This window comes from Artibeus jamaicensis, unplaced genomic scaffold, assembly GCF_021234435.1.
Source record: "Artibeus jamaicensis isolate MK-2021 breed Jamaican fruit bat unplaced genomic scaffold, CSHL_Jam_final contig_1127, whole genome shotgun sequence".
Classification (NCBI taxonomy): domain Eukaryota; kingdom Metazoa; phylum Chordata; class Mammalia; order Chiroptera; family Phyllostomidae; genus Artibeus; species Artibeus jamaicensis.
Window position 1 is genome coordinate 1,334,692 of NW_026521219.1, and position 27,410 is coordinate 1,362,101.

Consider the following 27,410-nt stretch of genomic DNA (forward strand, 5'->3'; position numbering starts at 1 on the left):
AATGACACACTGAGGTGTCACTGTCCTATGCATAGGACAGTGACACCTATACATAGGACAGGGACACCTCAGGCCCCTTCAAAATAGGCACCTTGGGACCTCACACAGTTCTCCCAGTTGCCTTCAGCTGCTCCATTGTATTTTCCTGGATCTCAGGAAAGCTTAATGCAAATGTTCAAGCTTAATGCAAAATTTGATGCAGATTTGTTCCTCAGTTCGCTGTCATTTTGAATTTGACAACCACACAGTACACATGCTCACTCAACAACATCTACTGCCAGTACAGTGAAGTTGTCATTGTTCACACATGCACATTCCAGGCTACTCTCCTTGGCTGCCAAATTGTATCAACGTCTCACAAACCATTCTCATTATATTAACAATGGCTGGACTTTTTCCAGAGAGACCTTGTATGTACCAAAAATTAATAACACTCAGAATGGCGATAAATGAAACCCCTGCCTTTGTGAAGTGTACACATTCTACATTTACAAGTCAGATGGGCAAGACAAGACCAGAAAGAGACAATGTAGAACATTCCTGTTCCTTCCATTGGTAATGGGTACATCCCTATGAAGGTTGGTAGGAGGACAAACTGCTTCAGTGTCTCTAAGGAACAACTTAGAAAAAGATACTAAGATTAAACAGATCCCCTACCCTTTCACTAGCATTTCAACTTCCAGAAATTTATAAAAACTTCTTTAACAGCTGAAAACATCTGAAATGGTCATCAGTAACAAGATGGCTTAATTATGATACCGTATAACCAAGCAATGGAGCAGTGCAATAATTTTAAAAATGAGCATGTTTTTATGATAATTATATTAAGTGGAATGGAGAAAATTTTCACATTAGTGTTTGTGGTGTGATCCTGTTACTGAGTTTACACCACTGTTCTATGTATTGGGGATAACAGTAAGCAATATTCCTGTGTCCCTGTTCTCCTAGAAATAAGTTGTAACTGCAGAAGCAGACAACAAGCAAACAGAGGATTCATGTCAGGGGGAACAATACTGTGCAGAAATATAAAGCACGGCAAGAGGATAAAGATTAATGAGAGCTGGAAAAAGCCTCTCTATGGAGGTGGCCTGGGAACGGAGACCTGAATTAAATGAGGGAGCAAGGCGAGAGAATCAGAAGGGACAGCCACCAGGGACACAGGGCCCGAAGCACATGCTTGGAGTTTACGAGAGAATTCAAGGGTCGGTGTGACTGGACAGCAATGGGCATGTGGGGGGCTGAGGTCTGAAAGGTAGCCATGGGTCTCATATGGCATTTCACAGGTCGCTGTAACAATTCTGGGTTTCCTTTTAACTCTGATGATAAACCATCACAAGTGTTTGAGCAAAGAAGTATCCCGTTCAGACACATTTTTAAGGAATCACCAGGACTCTTCTGTAGAGAGTATTCAGCGTGGGGTCACAATCGCATAACCAGTCTAGACCTTCTGCCAGACAACTTACAAAGGGTTGTAATGAACTGAAAGCAGAGGAAAACAGTCCTTCGTGTGGTTTATTTCACTGTTTTAGGCACCTGCTTCACGGGGATTTTTATGAAAATTGAAAAGTGTGTGTGTATTTATATACTGTATATGTAGTATATGTATAAGAGGGGGGGACCCAAAAAACAGAATTCATTTATAAAAAATTGTGTATTATTACATGTTTAAACTCTCCATTTGATGCAATACACCTATTGAGACAGTTTTTCCACTGCTCAAAACAGTTTTTGAACTTGTTGATTTTGATATCTTTTAAGTGTTTCTGCCATTTTTTTTGTTTCACTTGTTGCACGTTGGCAAAATGTTTCTTTCTGAGGACGTTTTTCATCCAGGCAAACAAAAAAAGTTGCTTGAAATAAGATAGGGTGAATCAGGAGGGTGGGGGATGGGGATCCTGTCATTTTTGGTCAAAAACTACTGAACAGTCAGTGCATTTGTTCAGGTGCACTCACAGATCACCCATCATGAAATGAGCAAATGAGTTGAAAGAGTCTTCAAAAAAAATTCACTGAAGCTGAACTTGGCCTCTCACAATAATGCCAGCTGGTACACTGATACAGATGGGTCCCTAGAACACTCCCCTGGTAGGGAACCCTGTACTACAAGGGGCCTGCCCTCCAGAAGATGATTCTAAACTTTTGGGGGTCCCCTTTCATGTAGTTATGTATATAGAGCATTTTTCATATATTATTAACAGACATTAAGTAATGCTTTATGAAAAATTGAAACCACAAGTGCTGATAGAACATACAGATGAAAAAGACATGGCAGGTATTAAGTCTAGTAGTTTTTCTAACCTTTTGATATTGCTGTGATCAAATAAATGTGTTAGAATTGCATTTTGTGCTATGAATAGAATGCTGGTTAATGGGGCTCAGGGAAGTTGCTCAGAACTTAGAATTTATCAAGAAAATGATCAGCCAGTATAATTCACAGTGCATATAGAGAGTCAGAAGACCATGGAATAAGTTCAAAACTGTGTACTTAAGACAATACCTATTCTACCTACCTAGGTAACATACACGCCGATAAATGGGATAATGTATGTTAAAGTGCTGTGAAAATCATTAAGGACCAGAGTTTCTCTCCACGAGGCTTGCTGATACATGGCAGTACCAAGGCTGTTATTTTTCATGCCTGGTTCCAAGTGCTTCTCCTTTAAAGGAGAGGGCGCACGCATTGAGGTTGCTCCCACACACTTGCCTCATTCCCGGGTAGGTTGTCCAGCATTATCCTTCCACATAGCAGTTCAGTGCCAGATCAGTTTTTCCCCCGAAGGTCCAGACCTCAGCAGCAGTAATGCAGTGACTTCCTTTTGGCCCACGGGGAGTCAGGCGGCCTCTGGGACGGAGCAGTGGCCTGCCACGGCTGCCACCCTCCCTGGCCAAAGCATACTTGGGCAAATGATTTTACTAATCAGATTATTCTTTCAGACGTTACTTTTCTGAGTTAACTTTTAACTATGTGCATAATTAACTCTTGTATTTGCAGAGTCAATATTCAGGAAACTGTCTCAGCAGAACTTAGAGTTTGTTTCCCTCTCTCCTGCCAGAGTCCGGCCACAAGAAGTTAAAAAGCACCATACAGAGAAGCACAGAGACAGGAATGGCGGCCGAAATGAGGAAGATGGTGAGGCAGCCCAGTCGTGAGTCCACGGACGGCAGCATCAACAGTTACAGCTCCGAGGGCAAGTAAGTGACGTGGTGTGTCTGTCTGTATGGCCTTAGAACCACGGGTCAGTAGTCATACGTGAAATAGCAGGGCCACCAAAGGTTAGTGTGCAGCTTCCTTATTCAACGAGCCAGTCACAGACATAACCTCCGCACCTGCCGGTCACTCAGAATGGTCACGGGGGTGATGAAATGTTGGTTAACATGAGTAAACTGACCTCTACCATCCAGAAGCGCTCAGAATGGCCCACTGATAGATGTATATGTCACATTTAACGGATGCTTTCATGTGGGTTATGCATTGTCTGGCCTGGTTACCAAAGTCTGAATTAAAATTTAGAAGTGAGGGGCTAATTTTCCCTATTCCTACTTTTCTCCAAACTATTTTGGGCCCAAAGTTGTAAGTCTAACAGTCTCATAATGGCAACTTACATTTTCTTGTTTATAAAACATCACTAACTCATTTCCACCTTATGATAAAAGATCACAATCTACCTTCCTCAATACTTTTTTAGATTAAAGAGTTTTAGTTGATTCTTAAGTTAATTAATTTTAAAATGTAACTAGAATTTTGTTTTGCTTATATGGTTTGTTTTTTACTATTTCATATAGATTTCTACACAAACCTGAACTTTCCTATGCTTGAGAATTTCTCTGATAAAACTGAACTTTAACTGAGATGATAAATCTTACAAACTAGTAATTATTATTCTGCAGTGGGTTACTTGGGGATTGACCATGTACAAATTCTTTATCATTTTTCATTTATTACCATTTAAATGTCTCATTTACCAATCACATTAGTGATTAGTGATTTATTTTATTGTACTTTACTAGAATAATTTCTATTTTATTTGGAAAATGAAATAAAATTGTGCCAAGTTAATATTTATGATATGCGTTCCCCACCTAAAACTAATAAATTCATTTATTTGATCAAGTGATTTGGGATGCACGCTTCCAGCCAGATATAGCTAAGAACAAAAATCAGTAAAAGTGAAAGTTAGGGAGATGAACTTGCTGAAAAATACCAATATTTGATGGAGTTTATAAGAACAATGTGCAAGGGCAAGACTGGAGACATCATTTTTTGATATAAAAATTAACAAGTCAAATAATATGTACCTCCACCATGAATAAGCCCCTTAACCTCAAAAACATTTATTTTCATAGCCTTCGGAAGGGATAATAATAATACATGCCCTAATTCCCTTGATTGGGAGGAAATAATAAGTGTGGACGCATGTTGGAAACAATGAATCCTTATGGACATCTGCTTATTCAAAAATCATTCATTGAAGTTCACTGCCTTATAAGCCTGGTCCTTGTTGCCCAGGACACACTGATACACAAGAAGAGCATAACCAGTACTGAGGTGAAGCTTCTAGCCCAGCAAACTCAGGCAGTCATGATGGAGTAAGAAGTATCCGTATTTTAATCAACTCATTTCCATTTGAACTAAATAAAAATCTCAGATAATATAAAAATGTAAATAAAGCACAGTACATATAAGAATGTGTACTGTGCTATAATATATAACATATCATTAGGCATTTTTTAAGTTTATCATTGTTAATGTTTATGAGCAATTATCTATGTAAATTTCATGACATAAAAATTCACATCTTTTATGTCAGTGATATATTTATGTAGGGATTTTTATTTGTAAGTGTCTAGAAAATGCAATATATTAAAAACTGTAGCTGAGCTCTCCTGAATAGAACATCAGCTTTTCATTGGAGAGTTGAGGACTTTTCTCCACCAAGGCTGAACCTCACTCCTATGCGCCTTTGGTTCGGAGGCAGTGCAGTCAGTAAGTGAACCAATTGTCTACATGGTATTTATGACTCATGGTCAGAACGAGTAGTCAAGTGGAAACTAATGAAAAGAATTCTAGCAGCTCTAATGTTCTGATTTATGTCCTTTCGCTAATAGCTTAATATTTCCTGGCGTGCGCCTGGGAGCAGACAGTCAGTTCAGTGATTTTCTCGATGGACTGGGACCCGCCCAGCTTGTCGGCCGCCAAACCCTGGCCACCCCTGCAATGGGTAAGAGTCATGTTTTCTACAGCAAAACTGGTATTTCCTGGTTGACAAAGTCATTGAAAGTAGAGCAATAGTAGTGCAAGTGAAAAGTAACATTTCAGCTAAGGTGCTGTTAGTTTCAAATGACTGCTCTAATTCCTAATGTATTTTTCTAACTTGAGACATTACACAAAATGAATAAAGTTAATCCTGCTTCTTTGAATTATCAGAAACCCCCCGTAAGATAGGGAGCTTACAATGGACCCAAATGTAGGGTAAATGGTGGGATTTCACACTGTGGAAAAAAGGAAGGATTATCCAGTAAAGAAGGTTGGTATAAATGTTTAATTATGTAAAGTAATGAAATTGCCCTCCTACTTCAAAACTTTAAATAATGTTTTGACTAAATTGTAAAGAGAAATAAGGGGTGGAGAAAGATACTGAAAAATGCTGAAAGACACTTCAGGGGATGTTTGTTCTCTCGGTGTGGGAAGAATTTCTGAAGGGTTAAACCAAAGCCAGATAAATTGAAAATGTAGCACAATGCACCCTAAATGAAGTATAAAGAAAGATAACGAAGGGAGAAAATGAGATGTAGCCTGTGCAGTAGTATTTCCCGACGCACATGAGATTCCGGTCTGACCGGGCCCATGGAGCACTCGGGAAACCCCGTGAGAGCGGGTCCACCCAGAGGCGCGTCGTCATGGAATCCACAGCAGCAGGAGTTAGTAGAAATCCTCCAGGTTTCCCACGAGGATGATTCCACAGGAAGCTACCAAGATCAGATGTTCATTGGACTCTTCAGTAACACTGGAAGCTGGAAGACTTCCGAGCATTACCTTCAAAATTCTGAATAACAATTGATTTCCAGTACAGAATTTGATAGCCAGCAAAATTTTCAAGTAAGTTTAAGGCTAGAATAAATAAACACTCGGACAGGAAAGTCTCAAAACATTTACCTCATACCCAGTATTGCTTAGAAAGCTAGTGGAGGATATGCTGCCACAAAATGGATAAAGTGAACTTTAAAAATTGTGAGCCAAAATGAGAAGATGAGATCCAGTAAATAAATGTGTCAGCCCCTGAGAAACGAATGGGCAGTGAAGGAAAATGTGGAGACAGCAGCCCAGCAAAGCTTTCAAAGCAATTTGTCCAAATCGAAGCAGGTCAGATTTCGTAAGATAAAATCCGTAGAATGCCCAATAGATTTGATTTCATGGAAGAGGTAAGCAGCCAGGACAGAGTAAGGGGTTGAATTAGGGATATGTACACACAAATGTAGATAAACACTTTCTTAAAAGGCACTTACTAAGTGCAGGGAAAAGGACGAGCTGTTCAAGAAACTGGAAGTACTAAGCACAGTATTGCAGTTCGCGCAGCTAGAAATAATGTTACTGATCATAATAGTACAAATATTAACACTGGGGGAGAGGGGTGATTGACAGGGTGCGGTGTGTGTGGGGGGTGATAGAGAAGAGTTAATAATAATATCTGAAGCAGAAACATAGGATATTACAAGAATAGTATTTAGAGATATGGGGGCAAATGTCAAAAAGTAAAACATAGATAAAAATTTTCAAAGCAGTGACTGTTGGAAGCCAGGAAGTTGGCAGGGAGAATAGGGATCTTTTATACTAATAAAAAGTCTTATAGAAAAGTTGGGCTCATTAAAGTATGTGTATATGTGATTAAAACGGAAACAAACAGACCAAGAGACCTCTGAGAGCTGAGATCTAAAACAGAACTACAAAACTGATGAACAACCCAGAACCACAAAGTTGACCAACTGACCTGACAAATACAGAGAATTCACAACTAAAAATTAGAGATGACTGAACTAACTAAAAATAATGGAGGCATAATTACATTTAACATGTTCAGAGACAAAGCATCACATCCATCAGAAAAAGAACATCTTATTAAACATGGGTAGAGGACATGAAGGCAAGGCAGAAGAGAAGGAATACAAATTGAAAACACTTAGAAATATATTCAGCCTTCCTAGTAATCAAGGAAATGCAAATTACAACTTTTTAACCCTCAGGTTGGCAAACATCAGATGTGTTGCTAATAGCACTATTAGTGGGCTGTAATATTTCTGGTGACAGTGAAAACTGGCACAGTCTTCCTGAAGGGTATTTGTGAATGTGCATGGGATTTTTGAATGCCTGTTCAATTAGACCGAGTAATTAAAAATCTGGGAATTTATGCTCAAGAAATAATTGACCAAGTGTGTGAAAATTCCTTATAAAGTTATTCATGATAGTGCTGTCTATAATACCAACAATGTAGATAATTGTATTTCCATCAACAGGGATGTGGTTAAATAGGTAATTGCATGCCTATTTAGTGGTCTGTACAATCAATACATTGAGGATATGTGGTCATAATAGCTAGATAGATAGTTAAGAAGGAAGAGAGGAAGTATGGGAAAGAGAAAAGTACTTATGACATTACTAGGATATTCACCAAAACACTAATGGTGATTTCTCTAGGTAATAGAAATATAGATAAATTATGGTTTTTATTAAGAAATATTACATGCTAAATGACATAAGGATAAGAAATCTTATTAGAGTACAAGAATCACTTAAGTATCTCAGTATTATTGTCATTAAGCAATTTATAAAATAATATGGGGCTCTTTCAACACAGGTTAGTACCAGAAATATAAAGAGAAACATTTCAAAACCTGATTTGAAGGCAGGGAGAGAAGGGTGGGCTTGGAGGGCTCTAAATATTAATTTTGTCGGGACCCTAAAGACCATAGTTTGGAGCCTGTTATGCACCTCTATTTTTAACTGCATGCAATTGCAAAGAAGCTGAAACCCTCTGCTTCCCATCCCCTTGTAGGCGATATACAAATTGGAATGGAGGATAAAAAGGGCCAGTTAGAAGTCGAAGTTATCAGAGCCCGAAGCCTCACGCAAAAGCCTGGTTCCAAATCGACACCTGGTAAGGAGAGAGGTTTGGACAAGAAAACCTTGCACAGGCGAAAAACTCAAAACGTTTGCTGCACTGGAATCTTGTGTGCTCCGTCTTTTGTCATCTAATTGAGTAAAAGTGCAGCTTTTCCGTGTTCTTCGATTCTGTAAAAATGGAACTTTGCACAATTACTCTGTCAGAAAGTATTAGGAATAATGTCGTATTAAGAAATGTTTAGTTACGACTGTTTCTTACTTTGTATCAATTTTTATACAGTTACAAATGCAAAAGAAAAAAATTAGTTCTAATATCAAAAGGAAGCAATGAGCTTTAAGATATAAACCTGAATTGTTATTGCAGCTATACCCCAAGTAAGTCAAAGTCTTATGACTTTGCCTACATTTATTTGAAAGGAGGAAAATGGTGGTAATAGTAACATACAGGAGTTAAAGAGTAGAATTCATGAAGCACTGGAAATTTCAAATGATTTAAATATTCTGTGGAAAACTTTCAATAAGTATCTCTAAATCTCTAATAAGACATCCTCAAATAAAATCAATTTTACGTAAAGGACTAACATCTTCTATGTTAATACTACCTTTTAGCTCCATACGTCAAAGTGTATCTTTTGGAAAACGGGGCCTGTATAGCTAAGAAGAAGACCAGAATTGCACGGAAAACCCTTGATCCTTTGTATCAACAGTCCCTGGTTTTTGACGAAAGTCCACAGGGTAAAGTTCTTCAGGTCAGTAATAGTTTCGTTACGTTTTACACTGCAAATCCACATGGTCCATGTGAGCACTGAAGAAGTGGTCAAACTGGAAGAGAATGAAGTTCAGTAGGGAGAAATGTGATATGACATCCTTGAGTGGGAAGAATAACAAATCATTGGTTTACAACACAATAATGTATTGCATTAAAAAATATATAGGGATTTATCCATTTTTGACAGTGGGATGTTAAAATCCCCTACTATAATTTAATGGGATTTAATGGAAAACAAAATTTTTATTTTGTCCCTCCCTTCTTTTCTTCCTTTTCTCTATCCTGTCCTCTAGTTTTGCCCTATTTTATACCCCTTGCCCCTTCTTGAGAGATGATGGTGATGATAGATGATAGATAGATAGATATCAAGGTAAGTGATGCTAATAATAGCTTATTGAGCATTATTATGTGCCAGACATGGGGTGCAAAAAGGAAGAAAAGAAGGGAAAGCACAAGTGGGCAGGGACCAGAGAATATTCAGGACTGGTTGAACGTCGGGTACGTTATTAGGTGCATATGTGCATTACCTCTTTTAAAAATTGTAACCACCATGTGCAATAAATATCACCATCTCCATCCTAAAGATGGTGTCTCTGGACCACAGAGATTAAGTGATAGGCAACGTTACTCGATAAATTGAAAAGGCAAGATTCTCCGCCCCTGCCTGTATAAAGCCGGAGAACACGTTAGGCTGAGGAGTACTGGGACATGGAGGCGGGAGTCGGTGTGACGGATGCTTGTCTGGCCCCAAAAGGTACTGACCCAGAGTGTGAGTGAGCTCACTGATGTATTAGTCATCTGACCAAATCAAAATTGGCAGGCAAGTTCTCACAAAACATAGCTTACAATTATGTTGAAACTGCCCCTTGACTAACAAGTCCGTAATGTAACATAAATCTAATGAATATTCTCACTCTGTATACATATTCCATCATGCATGCACTCCACTGTGCACTGAGTTGGATTGTTTTGTCCTCCTAGCTCACACAAACTTTAATTTCTCTCCATCACCCTGCACACTGCTCACTAGAGAGTGATTACTAAAGAAGGTGTTGAATTTATCGATAAATAAACTTCTCTATTCATTCTTTTGGTGAAGATTTTTATTTATTTAGTTATTTTTAGAGAAGGGAAGGGAGGGAGAAAGAGGGGGAGAGAAACATCAATGTGTGGTTGCCTCATGCATGCCCCCTACAGGGGACCTGGCCTGCATCCCAGGCAGGTGTCCTGACTGGGAATCCAACCAGCAACCCTTTGGTTCACAGGTGGGCACTCAATCCACTGAGCCTCACCAGCCAGGGCTCTATATTAATTCTTAAGCATGGCTTATATATGTAATACCCCTCACTGACCAGCAAAACATTATTTGCATTCCATCAAATCTAAAAATCATTGTGAAGTGTCTTTTTGAACACCTTAATGTTAGTATCTTCTCATCTAGTCCTCCCCATGGTGTGAGTTATATTCACTTCCTCTCCTTCACTGACTGGCCCACTTCTACAGAATAGTTGCTTTCAAATCTTCTAACATAAAAGAGAGAGAAGTTCAAGTTTTATTGCAATTCTCTGTCTCTGCAGGTGATTGTCTGGGGAGACTATGGCAGAATGGACCATAAATGCTTTATGGGAGTGGCTCAAATCTTGTTGGAAGAACTCGACCTGTCCAGTATGGTAATCGGATGGTACAAATTGTTCCCGCCGTCGTCACTGGTGGATCCCACACTCACTCCCCTAACCCGCCGGGCTTCCCAGTCATCTCTGGAAAGTTCAACTGGGCCTCCCTGCATTCGATCATAGTGAACTCACACCACAGTCATTCCAATACAGCTCTACCTTTCAAGATAATAATTTGAACCAGATATTTCATGATCAAAAGCATTGTTGGAGACAATCAACTTGTGTTTTGCCTGTAGTAGTTTTTCAGTAATGTGTCCCAGTAGTTGTTTCAATCCCAGCTTCGTACGACAGAACAAGGCAGTCTGTGAAATTACAGTAGGAGCCAACGTGCTAGTGAGAGTCACTGATGCTTCTACCACACAGAAAAAGAGAAAACTTCATATTTGCGCACACACACACAGCAAACAGGACGAACTGGAAACTCTCACTCTGTGAAAGTTGTGTTTTACACGTTCCTACACAGGCCACAAGCAGTGTTATTTCCCCCATTGTTTAAGAAGTTTCGTTCTTTTGTGTTTTGTCTCTCTGGGTGTCGTTTGTTGGTTTGGGATTTGTTTTGTTTTTGCTGCGTCTGTTATTTTCACTGGTTTTTGGCTGTGGCATGACAGGCCTCGTGATGCCAACAGAGACCCTTCCTTTCTTTTTCCAAAAGCACCAAAAAAAGGGCTGAAGCGGTCTCTGCAGCACCTGCCCAAAGTGCTCGACAACTAGACAAGGCGAGGCCCGGGAAGGGCTTCCATTTCACCGTTCTTCAAAGTCCTATGTGTCAAACCCGGAAAATGAAGTTATTTTCCAAAACAATCAGAGACTCCCTTTTTTAAGGGAGAATGTATCTGTTTCCATTCTAAAACATTAATTTGTGTTTTCCGTTGTTTTGCATGGGAGACTTTTAAGGAAGTCAATCTGCAATTTATGCTGAGATCTAAAACTGACTGCATAATTGTACTTTGGAAACACTCTTTGCAATGCCTTTTACTTCCTGATGTTTAAAAAATATATATGCTCATGTGTGTGAACCACACTTCTGACTTCCCAAAACGGTGACTAGAAATGGATTTGAGCCTCAGACACTCTCAGCTGCGCCCAGCCATGTCTCCGTGTAGACACAACCATCCGCCCTGGAAAGAGCATGGTATGAGCTGTTCAATATTCCACTGGGAATTCCAGTTGAAACATTCTGCACTAAACTAATGTTTTTATCAAATTTCAGTTTACATTTCTTTGAGATTGATGCAAGCACAAAGCTTGATTTTTTAATGCAAAGTATCTTACTTTTCTGGGGGTGGGAATAAAACAAAGTCAAATTTCAATTTGCATTTTCTTCATCTGAAATTTCCCTTGTGACATTCTGTATCTGTGTTACCTACTGCAGACTCTGCAGGTGCATTGATATGTTTGCCCTCCTTTTATGAGTCGTCCACCTTTTGTGATTACACAGATAGAGCAGCATGACTTGGAACTGTTCAAAGCTGCATGCACGTTTTGTAAAAAAAAATTAAAAACGAAAAAGAAAAGAAACAAAAGGTTATTTAATAATGTATGTTAGTTCCACATAGGCTTGCTTGTATGTTGCATGTACTTGTACAGTTTGCTCGTTAATTACTCTACTGAAATAACCAAGAAATCTAAGCCATCCATTTTTGTTATAGACATTTTGCAGGTTTTTCGCCAGGCTCAATATGCGAGCCTGGGGTGAAATGTCTATAGATGGACTTTATTTTTTACCCTCTGGAAAACGTGATGTAGTATGGACCAAATTCCTTCTAATACATATTTTGGTGTAGATTCCTACTGTGGGGCTGTAACACATGTAGACACTGTGTACACACTAGGTTTTAATCCATAGACATACTGCCTGCACCAAGTGAATTCTTTATCCTTATTTACACACACCAGAGTTACCTGCCCATCACTGCACAGGGCACAGACTGACCACTCACTCTTCACCGTGCTGAGCAGGAAGAACTGAAGCATTGGTGCACTTCTACTAGATTCCGTTCTGTCTTAGTGGCCAACAACCAACTAATTATAATTGGGTAGTATCTTTCTATTTTGACCACTTGTCTTAACACTTCCCTGTGCTTTTAAATGAACTTCCAACTCATGTATGTAAACATGTTTAATAAAATTTACTTTTCATGTCAGTTGGTAGCCATCTGTGTTCTGTGTCTGGCTCAGACATCCACTGTGGGTTCTATGGCGCCACATCGTGGGGAGGGGAGGCTGGGACTTGTTGTCTGCCGCGGGCATCTGGTGACTTGTCACTGCACTACCTGTGTCTTAATCTATGGCCCAAAGGGTACTTTGCATCACGTGCAAGTTTTCACTTTGTCAGCCTGTCTAAGTGAGCACATGACTATACTTCTGAAAAGTGGCATTATTAAAAAACAATAAATCTCAGTAAGAATCAAATGGAAGGTTGTTTTTCTGCTGCTGTGTGAGTGTGCTAATTAAAGCGGCAACTCTGTTGCCCAATTGCCAGATCATTTCAAGTTATATGATGTACCAAAATACTAATTGTCGCATCTGTTGTCAAGGCGTCTGGGTCTTCTGCCCACCTTTTCCTTCTGAACCCCTGACTGATCTGTAAAACCTTACCTTAGAGTTGGTTGATTTAACCAAGCAATACATTAAATCGTCTTCAACATAACCTCAGAAGATATATTATCAAATATAGTAGAGTCTCTAGAAGTGACATGTAAAGAGAAATTACTAGCTTTCTTACTTTAATGTCAGGGTATTTTTCTTCTCCAATAGTGTGTTCATAGATTTCATAATCAGCGTTTTCACAAATGGTTAAGCACGAGTTTCATGTTGCTTGGTCGTAAACTAACCGTTGAGATCCATTTCACACCTTCTGAGAGCCCTTTTTTATAGGCCACACTGGCTTTACCTTTGTAAAGAAAAATACAGCAAATTTCAATATCAAATTTGAGACCATAAAGCAGTTTGGAACGTGTCACTACATCAGTTGCTTAAAGCTTGTGAAACAGTGGCCTGAATTTTCCTCTGAGTCCGCCAGTTGTTTGGTCCACGAGACCCAAAAGTATCTGTTAGACTGGGTCAGCAGGAGACGGAAATAGCTGGCGGGGCCAGTTTCCAACACGGTGGGAGCAGAGCCCGCACAGGCGGGCGGTGGGGCAGCACAGAACAGGCAGGGCGCCGAACCAGGACCCACTGAATGCGGCTCCAGGGTGTTTTCCTAGACAGAAAAGCAGAAATCTCTGCAGGTCAGATAAATCTGCGTTATGATTTCAGGGCCTACAGTGATGAGCAGTAACTGGAGGAAAAGCGATTTTGCTGTCTTCATGGTTTCTTGCTGACCCTGACAACCTACTTTCCGGAAATCCCAGCCTGAGATGTGATCTGATTATACTTAACCAACATCATTAAGGGCTTTGTTGGGTACTAGATATTAAGTACTTGGGATATAAAAATGAAAAAAAAATCACCCTGTCTTAAAGGAGCACTCTACATATTAAGAGAGATCATTATATTTCTAAAATTACAATAACATATTTGATTAGGGCTAGCTACGGGATTATGTTCAATTCTCATAATAGTCTTATGCATTAAATACTCTATGACCGCCACTTCGCATAAAGGATCTGCAGCTTGGCGAAGCTGAGCGAGAGGCCAGTTAGTGATGAAACTGGGATATGAACTAAGGTCTAGATGACCCCAGAGCCTGCCCTGCAACACGCTCTGCATCTTCCAGTCAATGCTGACAGATGAGCTAGATCTTCAAGGATGAAGAGTCCACCAGATGGGGAAGGCCTCTAACCCAGACCATTCTCTTAAGGCAGGTCCTGGCCAACAGAGTTTCTCTAGCACCTGTGCTATTCCCCGGACAGTTGCAGCAATAGGGAAGGGGGCAGGTAACCTCTCCACCCCCTGAAACTGCTGAAGTTTTTCTCTGCTCACCTCCTCCTCTGTGTCCTTCTCTGACTGCAGTCACCCTTTGCACCACCAAACCCCTTGTGTACATCGTCTGCAGCTCAGGAAGAGTATGAGTAAAGGAGACAGAACAAAGTTGTCTTTAGCCAAGCCCAGACTGTGCTTTGGTTCCAAGGTAAAATTATTCTGAGTCCCCAGTCCCTGCTGCATCAGTCGCAAATATCTGCATCGTGGGGTTGAGCTGACAGGCCTGATTCCCAGGCCCGCGGAGCTTTTCAGTCCTCCCGGAGTCAGTCCATATGCTCTCGAAGGGATTGCCTCCAAAACAGGTTCCATGACTCGGCCTCTGTTGGGAACCGCTCTGTCTGGTTTCGGGAATTTTAACTGCCTCCCATGGCTAAGACTGAGTGAGCAGCCTCCGGACTGTGAGCCACTTAGGAGATGAAGCTTGTCTCTAGCAGCAAATGCTGCCTCAGCTTACTCCCCTGCCCCCAAAGCATGGCTGGTTAGTCAGAGATGAGTAAGACTCCTCAGAGGGAGGGCAACCTAAGCCAGACACGATCACTTGGGAGGCCACCACAGAAGGACTCAGTGGGAGGGGGGGGGGTTGTGACAAAGAGGGAGTGATGGACCTTCCCCACCCCTCCCAGGCTATTCTGACATAGCCCAAGTCCCCATTTCCATCTGGGAGAAGTGCTTTCTGGCTCTAATCCACTTAAGCTTAAAAACCTATGATGGGGAAGGTGGTGCAACCCTGTGCTGAAAAGGGCAGATTCCCCAGGTGATCAGGCCTAAGAAAGAATATGTAAAATCCTGTGAAACTTGCTTTGTTTAGAATGCTCTCATTTATTTATTTATTTTTCCTTGTTTTAGAGATTTATTTATTTTTTTATTGATTATGCCATTACATTTGTTCTATTCCCCCCTTCGTTCCCCTCCACCCTGCACACCCCCTCACCCACCATTCCCCCCCCTTTAGTTTATGACCACGTGTCTCAAGTTCTTTAGATTCTGTATTTCCCCTACTATTTTTACCCTCCCCCTATCTATTTTCTACCTATCTATTTTCTGTACCTTCTCCCCTCTTTTCCTCCTCCCACTTCCCTGTTGCTAATCCTCCACGTGATCTTCATTTCTATGGTTCACTTCTGATCTAGCTATCCTCTTAATTTGCTTTTGTTTTAGGTGTGGTTGTTGATAACTGTGAGTTTGCTGTCCTTTCACTGTTCATCTTTTTTATCTTCTTTTTCTTAGGTAGGTCCCTTTAACATTTCATATAATAAGGGCTTGGTGATGATGACCTCCTTTAACTTGCCCTTATCTGAGAAGCACTTTATCTGCCTTCCCCTTCTAAGTAAAAGCTTTGCTGGATAGATCAATCTTGGTTGTAGGTCTTTGGATTTCATGACTTGGAATACTTCTTTCCAGCCCCTTCTTGCCTGTAAGGTCTCTTTTGAGAAATCTGCTGACAGTCTGATGGGAACTCCTTTGTAGGTGACTGTCCCCTTATTTCTTGCTGCTTCTAGGAGTCTCTCCTTCATAGAATGCTCTCATTTAAATGATAAGGGTCCAAGCAAGAGGTTTGTTCCTCAAAGTTTTGTGGCTCTTTAGCTATCTGATGCAGACTGAGAATAAGCCCTCAGTTTTTTGAATGCTGTCTATCGTTTGATCCTTACCTGTACTCTTGTGCAAATGAACCTAATAAAAGCCCCTTGAGGAAGGGGCTCTTGGCCCTTCTCCTTTGAGGGATCCACCACCTCTCCTCCCCAAGCAGATCATGTCTTGGTAGTTTCACTTTCATCCGTGGCAGACAGGGGACTTGCAGGCAAAGCTGCCCCCACGGGCCTCTATGTGTAGAGTCCCTTCCCCTCGGAGGAGCTTCCCAGTCTCAGCCCCTCTCACAGCTCTTCCTCCCAGCTAGGCCTTTCCTCCTGAGCATGAGAAGTCTGTCGTGCACTCTGTCTCCAGCACTTAGAACAGCATGAGACAAATAGTGGGTACCTAGTGAATATTTGTTGGATGGATAGATGAATAAATGAATGGATGGGCAAATAAACGACAAACTAAATGAATTCACACTCTGACCTGCATCTCCTCACTGCTGACCCTCTTAACTTTTTCTCCTCCAGTTTCTCCACCATCATCCCATCGTTTAAAGTCTTCCTGCATTTTTTATAGCCATGATCCTCTTATTTTTGATAAGAATTTGATGTTTCCTCTGGCTTTATTGCCTTATCCCACCTCGTAAACATTTTTCACAATTCTTCTTGGCTCACATGGGTGATAAACCCCTGGGGCTCACCCCCCCCCCAGGTGGGATCTAGCCAATATGTGTACGTACCTGAATGACAGGCTGTTCTTCATAAAATACCCACGCCTCAGACGGACGCCCAGTAGATAAATAAATATATATGTACCAAAACGAAACAGCACTCAGAATGACTGTAAACGCAGTCCCTGCCTTCGGGCAGTGTCCACATTCTACCCGGACAAACAGGGGGAGAAGACAGAGCCCGGAAAGGGGGGAGGTAGACGATCCCCGAGGCTCCGCTGGGAAGTGGGCGCATCCGTGAGAGCAGATGCTGCCCCCCCTGCACACACTCCGGGACGTGAGCTCCGTGAGAGCAGGAAGTGTGGCGTGGCCTGTTGCACTAGCGTGTGTTTTGTTATCTCGTCATTCCTGTAGATTTTCCAAGTCCCACCAACACATAAAGTAAAACCACCGGGACGTGCACACCGGTCCTGCTGACTCTGTCCTGCTGACTCCTTCCTGCCAGGCGTTCGCTCCACCATCCAGTCACCAAGTCTCTCTAATGTTCTGCCTCTGCTTGTTACTGTGGTACTTAAAAATTCTTCCTACACTGGCCATATGTTTTGCCAGACATTTTTCAGCATATTACTCAATATCTTTGTTTTTTCTAATAGATGCACGTATTTTCATTTGTAATGATGTACCAATGTCTGGAAAAGCTTTTTCTTCTAAAGACTTAGGCTTCTTTCTACCACAGAGTTCTCATCCTTTTATACTTTGGACCCTTATGGGGCCTGGTAAAGCCTTTAGCCTCCTTCTCAGAACAATATTAAGCTCATTAGCTCATTTAAAAAAATACATAGCTTTAAAAAATTATATTAAAAAATTGAAACATTTTAAAAACAAATTTGTGAAGTCTTAATATATATGACTTCTTCACTGAGGTAGTAAATGAAATAAAGATCCAGTGATGACTGTATTTTTGAAGTGGCGATGAGCAAAAGTGATAACTCAAGATATCTGCTGCAACTCCAGTGTGATGTAGAAATATCTATAATTTTACTGACAACAACATCACAGGTACGGCTATGCCCTTGTGGTTTGCAGCCTACAGTGACAGTGACAAGAAATGCCCAATTTTCACTTAGAGGTAAAAAAAAAAAGTCAAAGCACATTTTCTTTTCTTCCTGTCGAAGTTCACAGGCCTCCTGATGTTCTTCCCGGCACCACTGTGGAAACAGCAGAGCCCATCTCACGGCCTCGGTGCAGCCCTGCTGTTCAGAGCTCTGCTCAACACTCTCGTACCAACTGCAGCAAAGCTTATGACTGATGTGTTTTTTCTTTCTTTTTATGACTTTTTCCAATAATGTTATAATACAATAGCTTGATGAAACTCTTTGTAAGTCCTTTGAAAACAATTCAAAGAAAAGAGAAAAAATGACGTGAACTGGTACTTAAGTGCCTGGCACATAGAATGGGTCCAAGAAACAAGATGCTGGAATGAACGAATGGTGGGAAGATGAAGAACTCCATGTTCTCCCAAATCACTGCTTCTCAGTCTACTGAAACTTGATCTCCGTCTGATAAACATGAAAATTTCACCTCCTAATCTCACCATGGCTATAGTTATAGTGTTCAAGGGCTCTACAGCTCTTCCTTCAACTGAGAGACCAAGTTAAATTCTCTACTTTTCGGTTACCTGTAGCCAAGACTATTCTTGCATGCAATTGTCTAGCTTGTACTCCAAAGTCAATCCTACTTTGTGTTGGTTAGTTTTGCTTTTGTTTTTTCTCTATTTAAATGTATATCAAAAATGGTGTTTTGATTTCTCAACCTATGCATATCAATGTGGAGATTTCTACGCTGGAAATGCACTCACTAAAATTCCAAGTGTAACCGATACAGAGTGCTCTATGACACCAAGTTCCAAAAAATCCTATTTAAATTTTTCACAGTTATTGCAACAGTATAATTTTACATTATAATTGATTTGAACCTATAAGTCCATCACCACTATTTCTACTGGTTGGCACATTGGAGCCTTTTCTATGGGGATTTCTTATTTTTCTGAAAGCAACTCTACCCTAAAGTCAAAGTCTCTTCCAATCTGTACTTTTGTGAATGTTCAAACACCTGATGCTATAAAGCAAAGGGTGCTTGTCCAGAGAAAGAGACAGGAGAAGGAGCTTTGAGAGATAACACAGTATTACCTGTCACTGTTTGAGAGCTAAGAACAGTGAGAAGATGAACAAACAGTTGTCTCCAATAACAGGAGCTCCTACCTTGTTGCATGACGACCAACAGCTCAACACTAGTCAGGTTATATCCCCAAATCAAAAAGCAACGGTCAGCCGTTGTTCAACCTCCCTTTGTACTCTGAAGGTAGAATTGAGTTTTTCAAAATTTGTGACAGGTCACTAAGATTTAAAATAAATTGTTTTGAAGAGGCTATTACTTCCTGTACTGTAAAATGATGTCTCCTACTCTCCTCTATCCTCCGATTTAACCCTCCCCCAACTGCCCCTCCGCACAGGCCCTCTAGTCTAAACGTCTTTGGAATCTTCTGCTCTGAAGAGGAGAATGTGGATCTTCTCCTCTGCTCTCTGCCGGGCACCCAACTGCTGCTCACTCCTTGGAGCCCCAGCCACCTCCAAGGGAGCTAAGACCAGTGCTTCTCAAACCATAATGTTGCAACAAGTCACTTGGGACCTTGTTAAAATTTAGATTCAATTTTAGAATTCAGAGAGTCGAGGGGTGGGGGGCTCAAATTATGTATTTCTAACAAACTCCCAGGCAGGACCTGCTAATTTGAAAGCCCACTGAAAAATAAAAATGCAGGGGCCCCTTGTTAAAAAAAAATTGTTAAGGATTTCAAGATGGCAACAATAGAACATTAAGCCAAGCTCTGGGCCCTTCTGAGCAGGAGGCCCTGTGTGTAACCACAAGTCTCAGGTCTGTGAAGCAGGCCCTGTTCTTTGTGACACAGAGTCAGGGCGTCTTACATTGGGTAGAAAGGTGTGAGTTCCAAGCCTAGAAAACAGAACGGTGTGGTTGGCCACCGTTTCCGGGCTGATCCTTCCCTCTCGCTCCAACCAGAGCTCTGAGCTTTAACTAGCTTGGCAGCTCTGTCAGAGGTTGAGGAAGGCGCAGTCAGCCAGGAATGTCCCACCGTTGTGAAAAGTTAGATGGAGACAAAGAAAGAGTAATTCTTTTAAGCTAATAGCAGCCACACACCAAATATGACTCTGAGCTATGTAAATCCCACTTCCTAGGGAATTAGGCCATGAAAACCCCAGTTGTTAGAGAGTTAAACAAAGAAGCAATCTGACAGAGTGCAGCCAGCAGAGGGGTAGGTGAATTCAGTTCCTAATGTAACCGGAAGCCCAGTAGCAGACTAGACGCTAGACAGCCCCTGAAATTCTAACCTTACGGCCCTCCCACCCCAGGGGCCTGCCTGCTGGCTACCACTGCAGCTAGGCTGGGGAGAGGGGTGGGATTACAGAAGAACTGGAAATTCAAAGCAGTCTGTCTTTACCTCCAAGGAGGCTGTGCAGTGTTTGTCAATTTCCACTGCTTTAATAACAGGCAAACAGAAGTTGTATTATATGGTTCCTCTCAATATTCTGTTTCAAACCTCACCCTGCCATACCCGCTAAAAGCCAACAACTCAAAATTGTGAACAAGGGTTTCAGCCTCCAGCCAGGGCCTCACTCCACGCCCTCCGTTGGTAAGAACAGGAAGGAACCCTGTCAAACAGATGGGTGTAGTGGCATGTCACTACCACAAGATGGCAGTAGAGCTTCATGCAGCTGCGGAGACGGCCGCAGTCCGAGGGACCTTCAGAGGGGACAACGCTGCTGTGGAAGTCAGAAGTGAGTACGACTCAGACCAGGACTGACTAAACCTCAAAGTTAAGGACAAAACGTGTAGGAAAGAGCCTTTTTCAAGGTATAAATATAAAACTATATATATTTTGTAATTACAAATACGCACAAAACTTTTCTGCCTTGAGGACCAACCATCAGGAATGAGGTCCTATTTTATTGAATGAATTGAGTTGAGACTCACCTTTGTTGAGGGTACGGCAAGTTCATTTTCAATCCACAAATGTATCTGGTCAGAGAATGTCTGTCATTTCCATTTATCTAATAGTAAATCGACCTGTCCTCTGGGCTAATGCCACCACACTCACCAACAGTCCCCGCGGAGTCCAGCCACGCCAAGGCCCAGGACTTGGGGCCCTGGGCCAGAGCACCTGCAGCCCTGAGAGAAAGCTCCCAGGACTGGGCCATGTTTAACCACATAAGATCTGTAAGGAGGTGTGTGTTTGCTTCCCACACACCTGATAGCTTACAAGAGCAAAAACACTGTTTTACAGTTCTGGAGGCCAGCAGGGCCACACTCTCTCCAAAGCCTTTATGGGAGAATTCTTCCCTGTGTCTTCCCGCTTCTGACGCCAGCTGGGGCTCCTTGGCTTCCAGCAGCCTGGCTCTGTTCGCCACCTCCACCCCCACCTGCCTTTCCTCCCTGCGTCTCTCTGTGCCTTCTCCTTTTCTGTCTCTTATAAAGACAATCCTTGGGTGTAGGGCCCATCCTAAATCAGGATTGATCTCATCTGCAGATCCTTACTTTACATCTGTGAAGGCCCTTCTTCCAAATCAGGTCATATTCTAGGTTTCCAGGTGGAATTTTATCTCAGGGTGGAGGACACCAGTCGAGCCACTACAGCTGGGAGAGAAGCTAGTAAATATTGGGCTAAAGGATCCTGGCTGCTGTGGCTCAGTGGATTGAGTGCTATCCAGCAAGTTGAAGGGTCATCAGTTTGATTCCCAGTCAGGGCACATGCCTGGGTTGTAGGCCAGGTCCCCAGTAGGGGGCGCGTGGGAGGCAACCACAGTTGATGCTTCTCTCCGTCTCTTTTCCGTCCCTTCCCCCACTCTAAAAGAAAATAAATAAAATCTTAAAAAAAAATTTTAAATATCGGACCAAAGCAGTAAAATTCACTTAACTATAGCTGTGCAAGTCTCAGGAGGGCATCACTAGTGAGGAAACTCCCTTCCTCAGAGTGTCTGTGAGCCCTGCTGGGATCTACAAGGTGATCTCCTAGTAACCTAAGCCCATTTGTGTTCAGAACACTTCAATATTGTGTATGCTTAATAACAGTAATAATAATAATTTCCTAATTCATATACAAATACTAAAATAATGATAAAAATACTATAATAAATGACAAAATATTTAATTAGCTTTTTGATGAACAAGTACAGGAAAAAAATGGATCTGAAATCTCACTGGCTATGTGTCACCAGGCAGAAAAGTCCAGATGATATTACTACTTAGCATTATCCTGCTTGCATAAGAGGAATGTATGTGAAAACGCTTTAAAATATTGAAAACTCTACAAGAACGAAAGGTGTGCCTCCCTGTCTCTCCCCTCTCACAGCTTGTGCAGAAACACGAGTGCTCTGAGGAATACGGAGCCTGAACGCTGCCTTCTGAGCACCCAGTCCCCCCACCAGCAGCAGCAGCAACACCGGGAGCTTATCATGAATGCAGAACCTGCGGTTCCACTCCAGACCAATGGGATCAGAACCAGCCGCTTAACTTGCTTGTCAGGTGATTCACCTAGACCAGGGGTGTCCAACTCATTTCCAGCGGGAGGCCACGTCAGCCTTGTGGCTGCCTTCAAAGGGCCGAATGTAATTTCGACTCCTTAACAGTTAAGGAGTAGTTCGATTTATACAGTCCTAAAATTATTTCGGCCCTTTGAAGGCAATCGTGAAGCTGATGTGGCCCCCGGTGGAAATGAGTTTGACACCCCTGATGTAGACACTAGGGTTTGAGAAGCCGTTCCCTAAATGGATCCCTGCTTGGTAAGCTTCATACACTGAATTGGGCACCCTTGAATTCTTCTCATTGTTAGCAGCTCCTTAGGAACGCCCCAGGGATGACCCGTGGTTGGCAGGAGGAGAGAAGAGAAGTCACTCCAACACTGTGTGAACCCTCCTCACTGACACTCTGCAGCCAAACAATGGACCACAATCACAGCATCCGGCTCAGACATCGGCTCGGTTCGGCTTTGGTTCCTGGGGAAGATTGATGGGGCTGCACGCATGGGGGACATACAATAGTCTGTGATCCTCCCGCCGCGTTTTTATGTGGCATCTTCACAGACGGCTGAAAAGCACCTATGAAGGTATGTCAGGAATATTGCTTTAAAGTAAATTTTAAAATGAGAACAAAAGAGTCCACTGGAGAAGCCTGTGATTTTCGCATTCCTGATTTCTTGTAGGAGCAATGTGAATAGCTATGTGGGCTCAACGGGGTGAGGTCCCTGCTGTGAAAGCACTCCTGCTTTGAGGTTCCCAGGAAAAAGGTGCTCTCCAAATACAAGTAATGGCAGCTGGTCTGCATTTGTGGGAGAGAGAGCCTCCTGGGGTGGTCTCTTACTTTTGAAAATCAGGGAGTGCACTGATTCTGGCTCTGTGAGCTCTCTGGCTGGGTGCTGGTTGCCAAGGAAACTGCTGCAGGAAAGATTGGAGCGGCCAGGTTTGGGTTGATCTGTGGACCTGAGAGCAGATTTTACATGAAAGACATGTACTTTGATTGGCCAGGGTACAAACAAATGATGCCCAATGAGAGGGAAACTGCCCGTCTTCTCCTCCAGCTGAGCTCGTTCTGATGATGACTCTGAACAGTGAGGGAAGTAGCCTTCTCAGGAGCAACAGACTGGAAGTAGAAACCTTAAGTCTGGATGTAGGTGCTACATGGAGAATTGTTGTCTCACTGGTGGGCACAGAAGTCTTACTGTTCCTTTTTCAGACCACCCTGGGTGGGAATGCAGTGACAAAGGCAGCCTCAGATAACATCTTTGCTTTGTGCTGGAATGAAGCTCATTAAGGACCACAAAGAAATGCTGCCTTGCCATCTTCCTGTCTTGGAGGGGCACAGGATTTGGATCTGCCATATATTTATCTAGCTCAAGGCAAATCTGTGAACACCCCTTGACTGCCCCCACATAGAATTAGCTGTTCCTCGATCGATGCTCCTGAGTACAGCAGCCACACGTTCATTAGCACATTCCACTGTTGCTGGTTTGGGTCTACTCCTTTGACCAGTCAGGTGATCTTTTTAAGATCAAGGATGATGTTTATTTCTATATTCCAAGTGCCTGGCACAGTGTCTGACATAGCTGGTCCTCAATAACTACTTGATTGAAATACCCTCCCTTAATGAAGGCTGAGAGAAAGTCAAGAAGGCGCAGACAAACAATGATGAGTTTTCCAGAAAACCTCAGCGAAACAGAGGCATCAACATTACTATATCGAACGCTCACTAATTGCCAGCACTTTGTATAGTTATTGCATTTAATGTTCATGCCCCCACTAATCCTACGGGGTAAGTAGGGTTGCTTGTGCTTATTGAAAAGAAAGCTGAACCTCAGAAAGGTTCATTAGGGACTCAAACATGCGTTACACTTGTCTACTGCTGAGCCAGTGGCTATACCCTGGTCTGTCCAATGCAATGTTCTTAGCCATTTCACCAGACTGTTTGGGGTGCTGTCTTCGATCACGTGGGGCCTCCTCACATGGCATTCCCCTAAGAGCAGCATACAGAGCCCTGCAGCGGTGAGGCCGTCCTTGGTGAGAGGGCCTGCGGTTTGGGCAGCAGTCCGCTGGGAACAGCAGGTGCGTGCTGACGATGCCAGCACAGCTACCGGCAGGGCCCACTGGGGGGCGAACCCGAGCTGCAGTAGTAACTAGCTCTGCGGTCTTTTGCAGGTACCTTCAGATTTCTCATCTCCAAACTGGGGCAAACAGGATTGTTTTCCTAAAAGGGTCTCTGTGAGAATTGTATTAGACCATACCTGCAATTCCCAACACATAGTTTGTGCTCAGCAAGTTATTATTGTGAATGAACACATCATTCCGATTATTGATACTATTTTTATTTGAAAAGTTATTTTTTAAATAAAAGGCTTTGGGAGCTACTCCAGTTTGAGCATCACTTCAGTATCACTGCCAAATCACCCCTCTATTTTAAAAGCTTTAAAAAGCCAAATTGGTGCCACCCAAGGGAGTAGAACTGACTCTGTCGGGTCAGCTGCCGCACTCATCACGACCTGCAGCAAACCCCTGTGCAGTCTGTGTAAGGTGTGGGACGTCTCCGCGTTTGTGGAATTCGGGAGGCAGGGAAAGTGCTTTAAAAACTACTTAGTGTGACAGAGAGGGTCTTATTCCCTGCTCCCCAGCTAAAATTTGCAAAAACACTTTCATTTTCAAGTTAGAAAACCCTTAGGTCACTCCATCTTTCCACTGGCCCCACCAGCTTGTCCCGGGCCAGGAGAGGAGAGAAATGTGTTTTTTTCCCTTAAAGCTCATTAAATAACAGCTTTTAAAAAAGGATGTGCTCTTTGATTAAAAATTTTGGGTGGCTTTTCTGGTTCTGTAAATTCCATGTTACACATTCATTCATTACCGTAGGTAAAAGATCTTGTGTCCTGGAGAAGCCCGAAGCCTGCTACCAGTGACTGGGTAACCTGGATCCACACCAGGATCCAGGGTCCTGCCACTGCCTGCTGTGTCGCCGTCCAGGCAGGATCTCCAATTAATCCAAAGCCATGTGGCACCTTCTCACGGTCCACTGGCAAGAGTTCTTTGTACCCATTTTCCAGGCAGAGTCTCTCCTGCTTCCCAAGCCACACGGCCCAAGGGACCACCCAAAGCCTCATGGGCCTCTTCTACCAGAGCTGCAGGGGTCTGCACTCTGATCAAAACTGCATGGTTCTTTCCTCCACCAGAGCTGTGGGGGTCTGCACTCTGGCTAAGCCTTGTGGTTCTCCCTTCTTCCACCAGAGCCAGGAGGGGGTCCTCACTCTTCCAAAAGCACACAGCTCTCTTCCAATGGCTGCCAAGTCTGGGTTTAAATCCCCAGGCCAATCTTCCTCTGCAGCCCCATTTCCGACTCCTCCCACAATCAGTTACACCTGCCATCATCCCTGTATTATTCCAAGTTTACTGGGCTGCCAATGTGAGTCTGGGCAGGTATGGCCCCATGTCATGGAGCCAATCTTCCCCAAGCTCTCACGGAGGTGTCGTAACTGGACCTGCTCCCCAGTTCCATCTTGGCCTGGCCACAGCTATTTAACATATCTAAGCAACCAGCCAAAGGCTATAGATATGTTAAATGGTCATGCCATGGATTAGCCACAAGGCTGTGGCTGTACAAAACAGCCCTGCATGTTCCTTGCTCCATGTGTCCCTTCCCCCAACTCATACCTTTGGGGAAGGGGTGATGACTGACATCTTTATGTCTCTCCAATATTTCCTAGACACCTTGAGTTCTGGACCCCATTCCAAATCCCTTTTTGGGGCCCCCTCTTGGATGCACCCTATATTAATAAGACATCAATATGCCTTTTAATTGCATATTGTGACATCTGCAGAATGCAACTTACTTTCTCCAGTCCAGGGGTGGCCTCCTGGACGCCCCTTGGATGACGGGGTTCCAGAGCTGCTGACTTTCATCCTATAGGATTTACGCAACGGGTTTGCTTGGCTCCCAAGTGTTTTGTTTTTGTTTTTGTTTTAACAGTGCAAAAAGGTAATCAATGTACAGAAGAGCAGATGAAAGACATGGTTTTCTTTACAAACAGATGTAAGAACAGGATTTCTCCACTTTTTAAAAACTCAACATTTTAACCCTCCACTTTTAATCCACTGAATTGCCTGTATCAAAGGCAGTCCCTCTGTTCCCTCAACCCCCATTTGGTTCTCCAAATACATTTCCATCATCTGTTCACTATCCGTGGCCCCGGATTCCCTGAAAAGTCTTTGGGCAAGTCATAAAAGGACAAGTTTTTTACCTGCAATTAAAAATAAAGCCACCAAAAACTAGAGGTCCCTCCCCTCATACCCTTCCCTCGTCACCCACAGCCGGTGTCCCGTGCAGTGCTGACCAGTGGGGGCCCTTGCTCCCAGATCCCGCTCTGTTGGCGAGGAGGGGGGAGTGGTGCACAGAAGACCTGGCTCCTGTCTGCAGTCACTGCGGAGCATCCACATAGCCAGAGGGTTTTAATAAAACTCACTGAGCCTGTCTTTCCAGGCCCACCCTGACGTCTGCTTGAGATAATCTCTTCTAAATGTACAAAGTAGACAGAAGAGGGCCCTTGGCTTCCTAAGTAGCCTTGCTCAGGAAGGAGATTTAAATTTCCTGCTGTTCATATGATAGAACTGGAAATAGAAACACTTCAGCCCAAATATTCATTCATTTCACTCACTTAATAACAAGCTTTGTTTCTGCAGTTCGTCTAGTTATAAGAGCGTGTAGCTCTGCTTGAGTTTCTTGCTGATTTTCCAGAGACAATTCCAGAGAGACTGCAGTTAAATACAGTACAGTTTGAACGTGTTGAACAGTCCCTGGTTGTCTAGCTTTGAAGCAAACAGGCTCACCTTGGCTTAGTAAAGGATGCCAGAAATTGAGACAGAAATGCAGTTGAAGCATTGTATTTAGTTTTGCATATGCTTAGGTCAAAATCAGCCTTACAAAACAGCAGTGCCAGCAATCCCATTTAACTCCCTGCATGTGACTGAATCCTAGGTTGTTAAAGGTGGAAGGAGGTACTCAGTTTAAAGAGGAAGTCACTAGGCCTGATGTGAAGTGATCTTCTCAGATTCCTAGTTGGTGGCCAAATAGGACTAG

The 27,410-nt window shown here is 42.7% G+C and overlaps 1 protein-coding gene and 1 pseudogene across 24 annotated transcripts in view; both read left to right on the plus strand.

The window, feature by feature from the left end:
- RIMS1 (regulating synaptic membrane exocytosis 1) overlaps window positions 1-11,083 on the plus strand; it is a 425,147-nt gene extending 414,064 nt beyond the window's left edge. For all 24 annotated transcript variants that reach the window (XM_053664034.1, XM_037147279.2, XM_037147299.2 and 21 more), the window contains 5 exons: window positions 3,054-3,192; window positions 5,107-5,219; window positions 8,049-8,150; window positions 8,726-8,865; window positions 10,463-11,083. In XM_053664034.1, coding sequence (XP_053520009.1) covers window positions 3,054-3,192; window positions 5,107-5,219; window positions 8,049-8,150; window positions 8,726-8,865; window positions 10,463-10,681 — 713 coding nt within the window. In that variant the 3' untranslated portion in view covers window positions 10,682-11,083. The remainder of the gene's footprint in view (window positions 1-3,053; window positions 3,193-5,106; window positions 5,220-8,048; window positions 8,151-8,725; window positions 8,866-10,462) is intronic.
- A 9,413-nt stretch (window positions 11,084-20,496) lies between these two features.
- LOC119050611 (28S ribosomal protein S10, mitochondrial-like) overlaps window positions 20,497-27,410 on the plus strand; it is a 36,428-nt pseudogene continuing 29,514 nt past the window's right edge.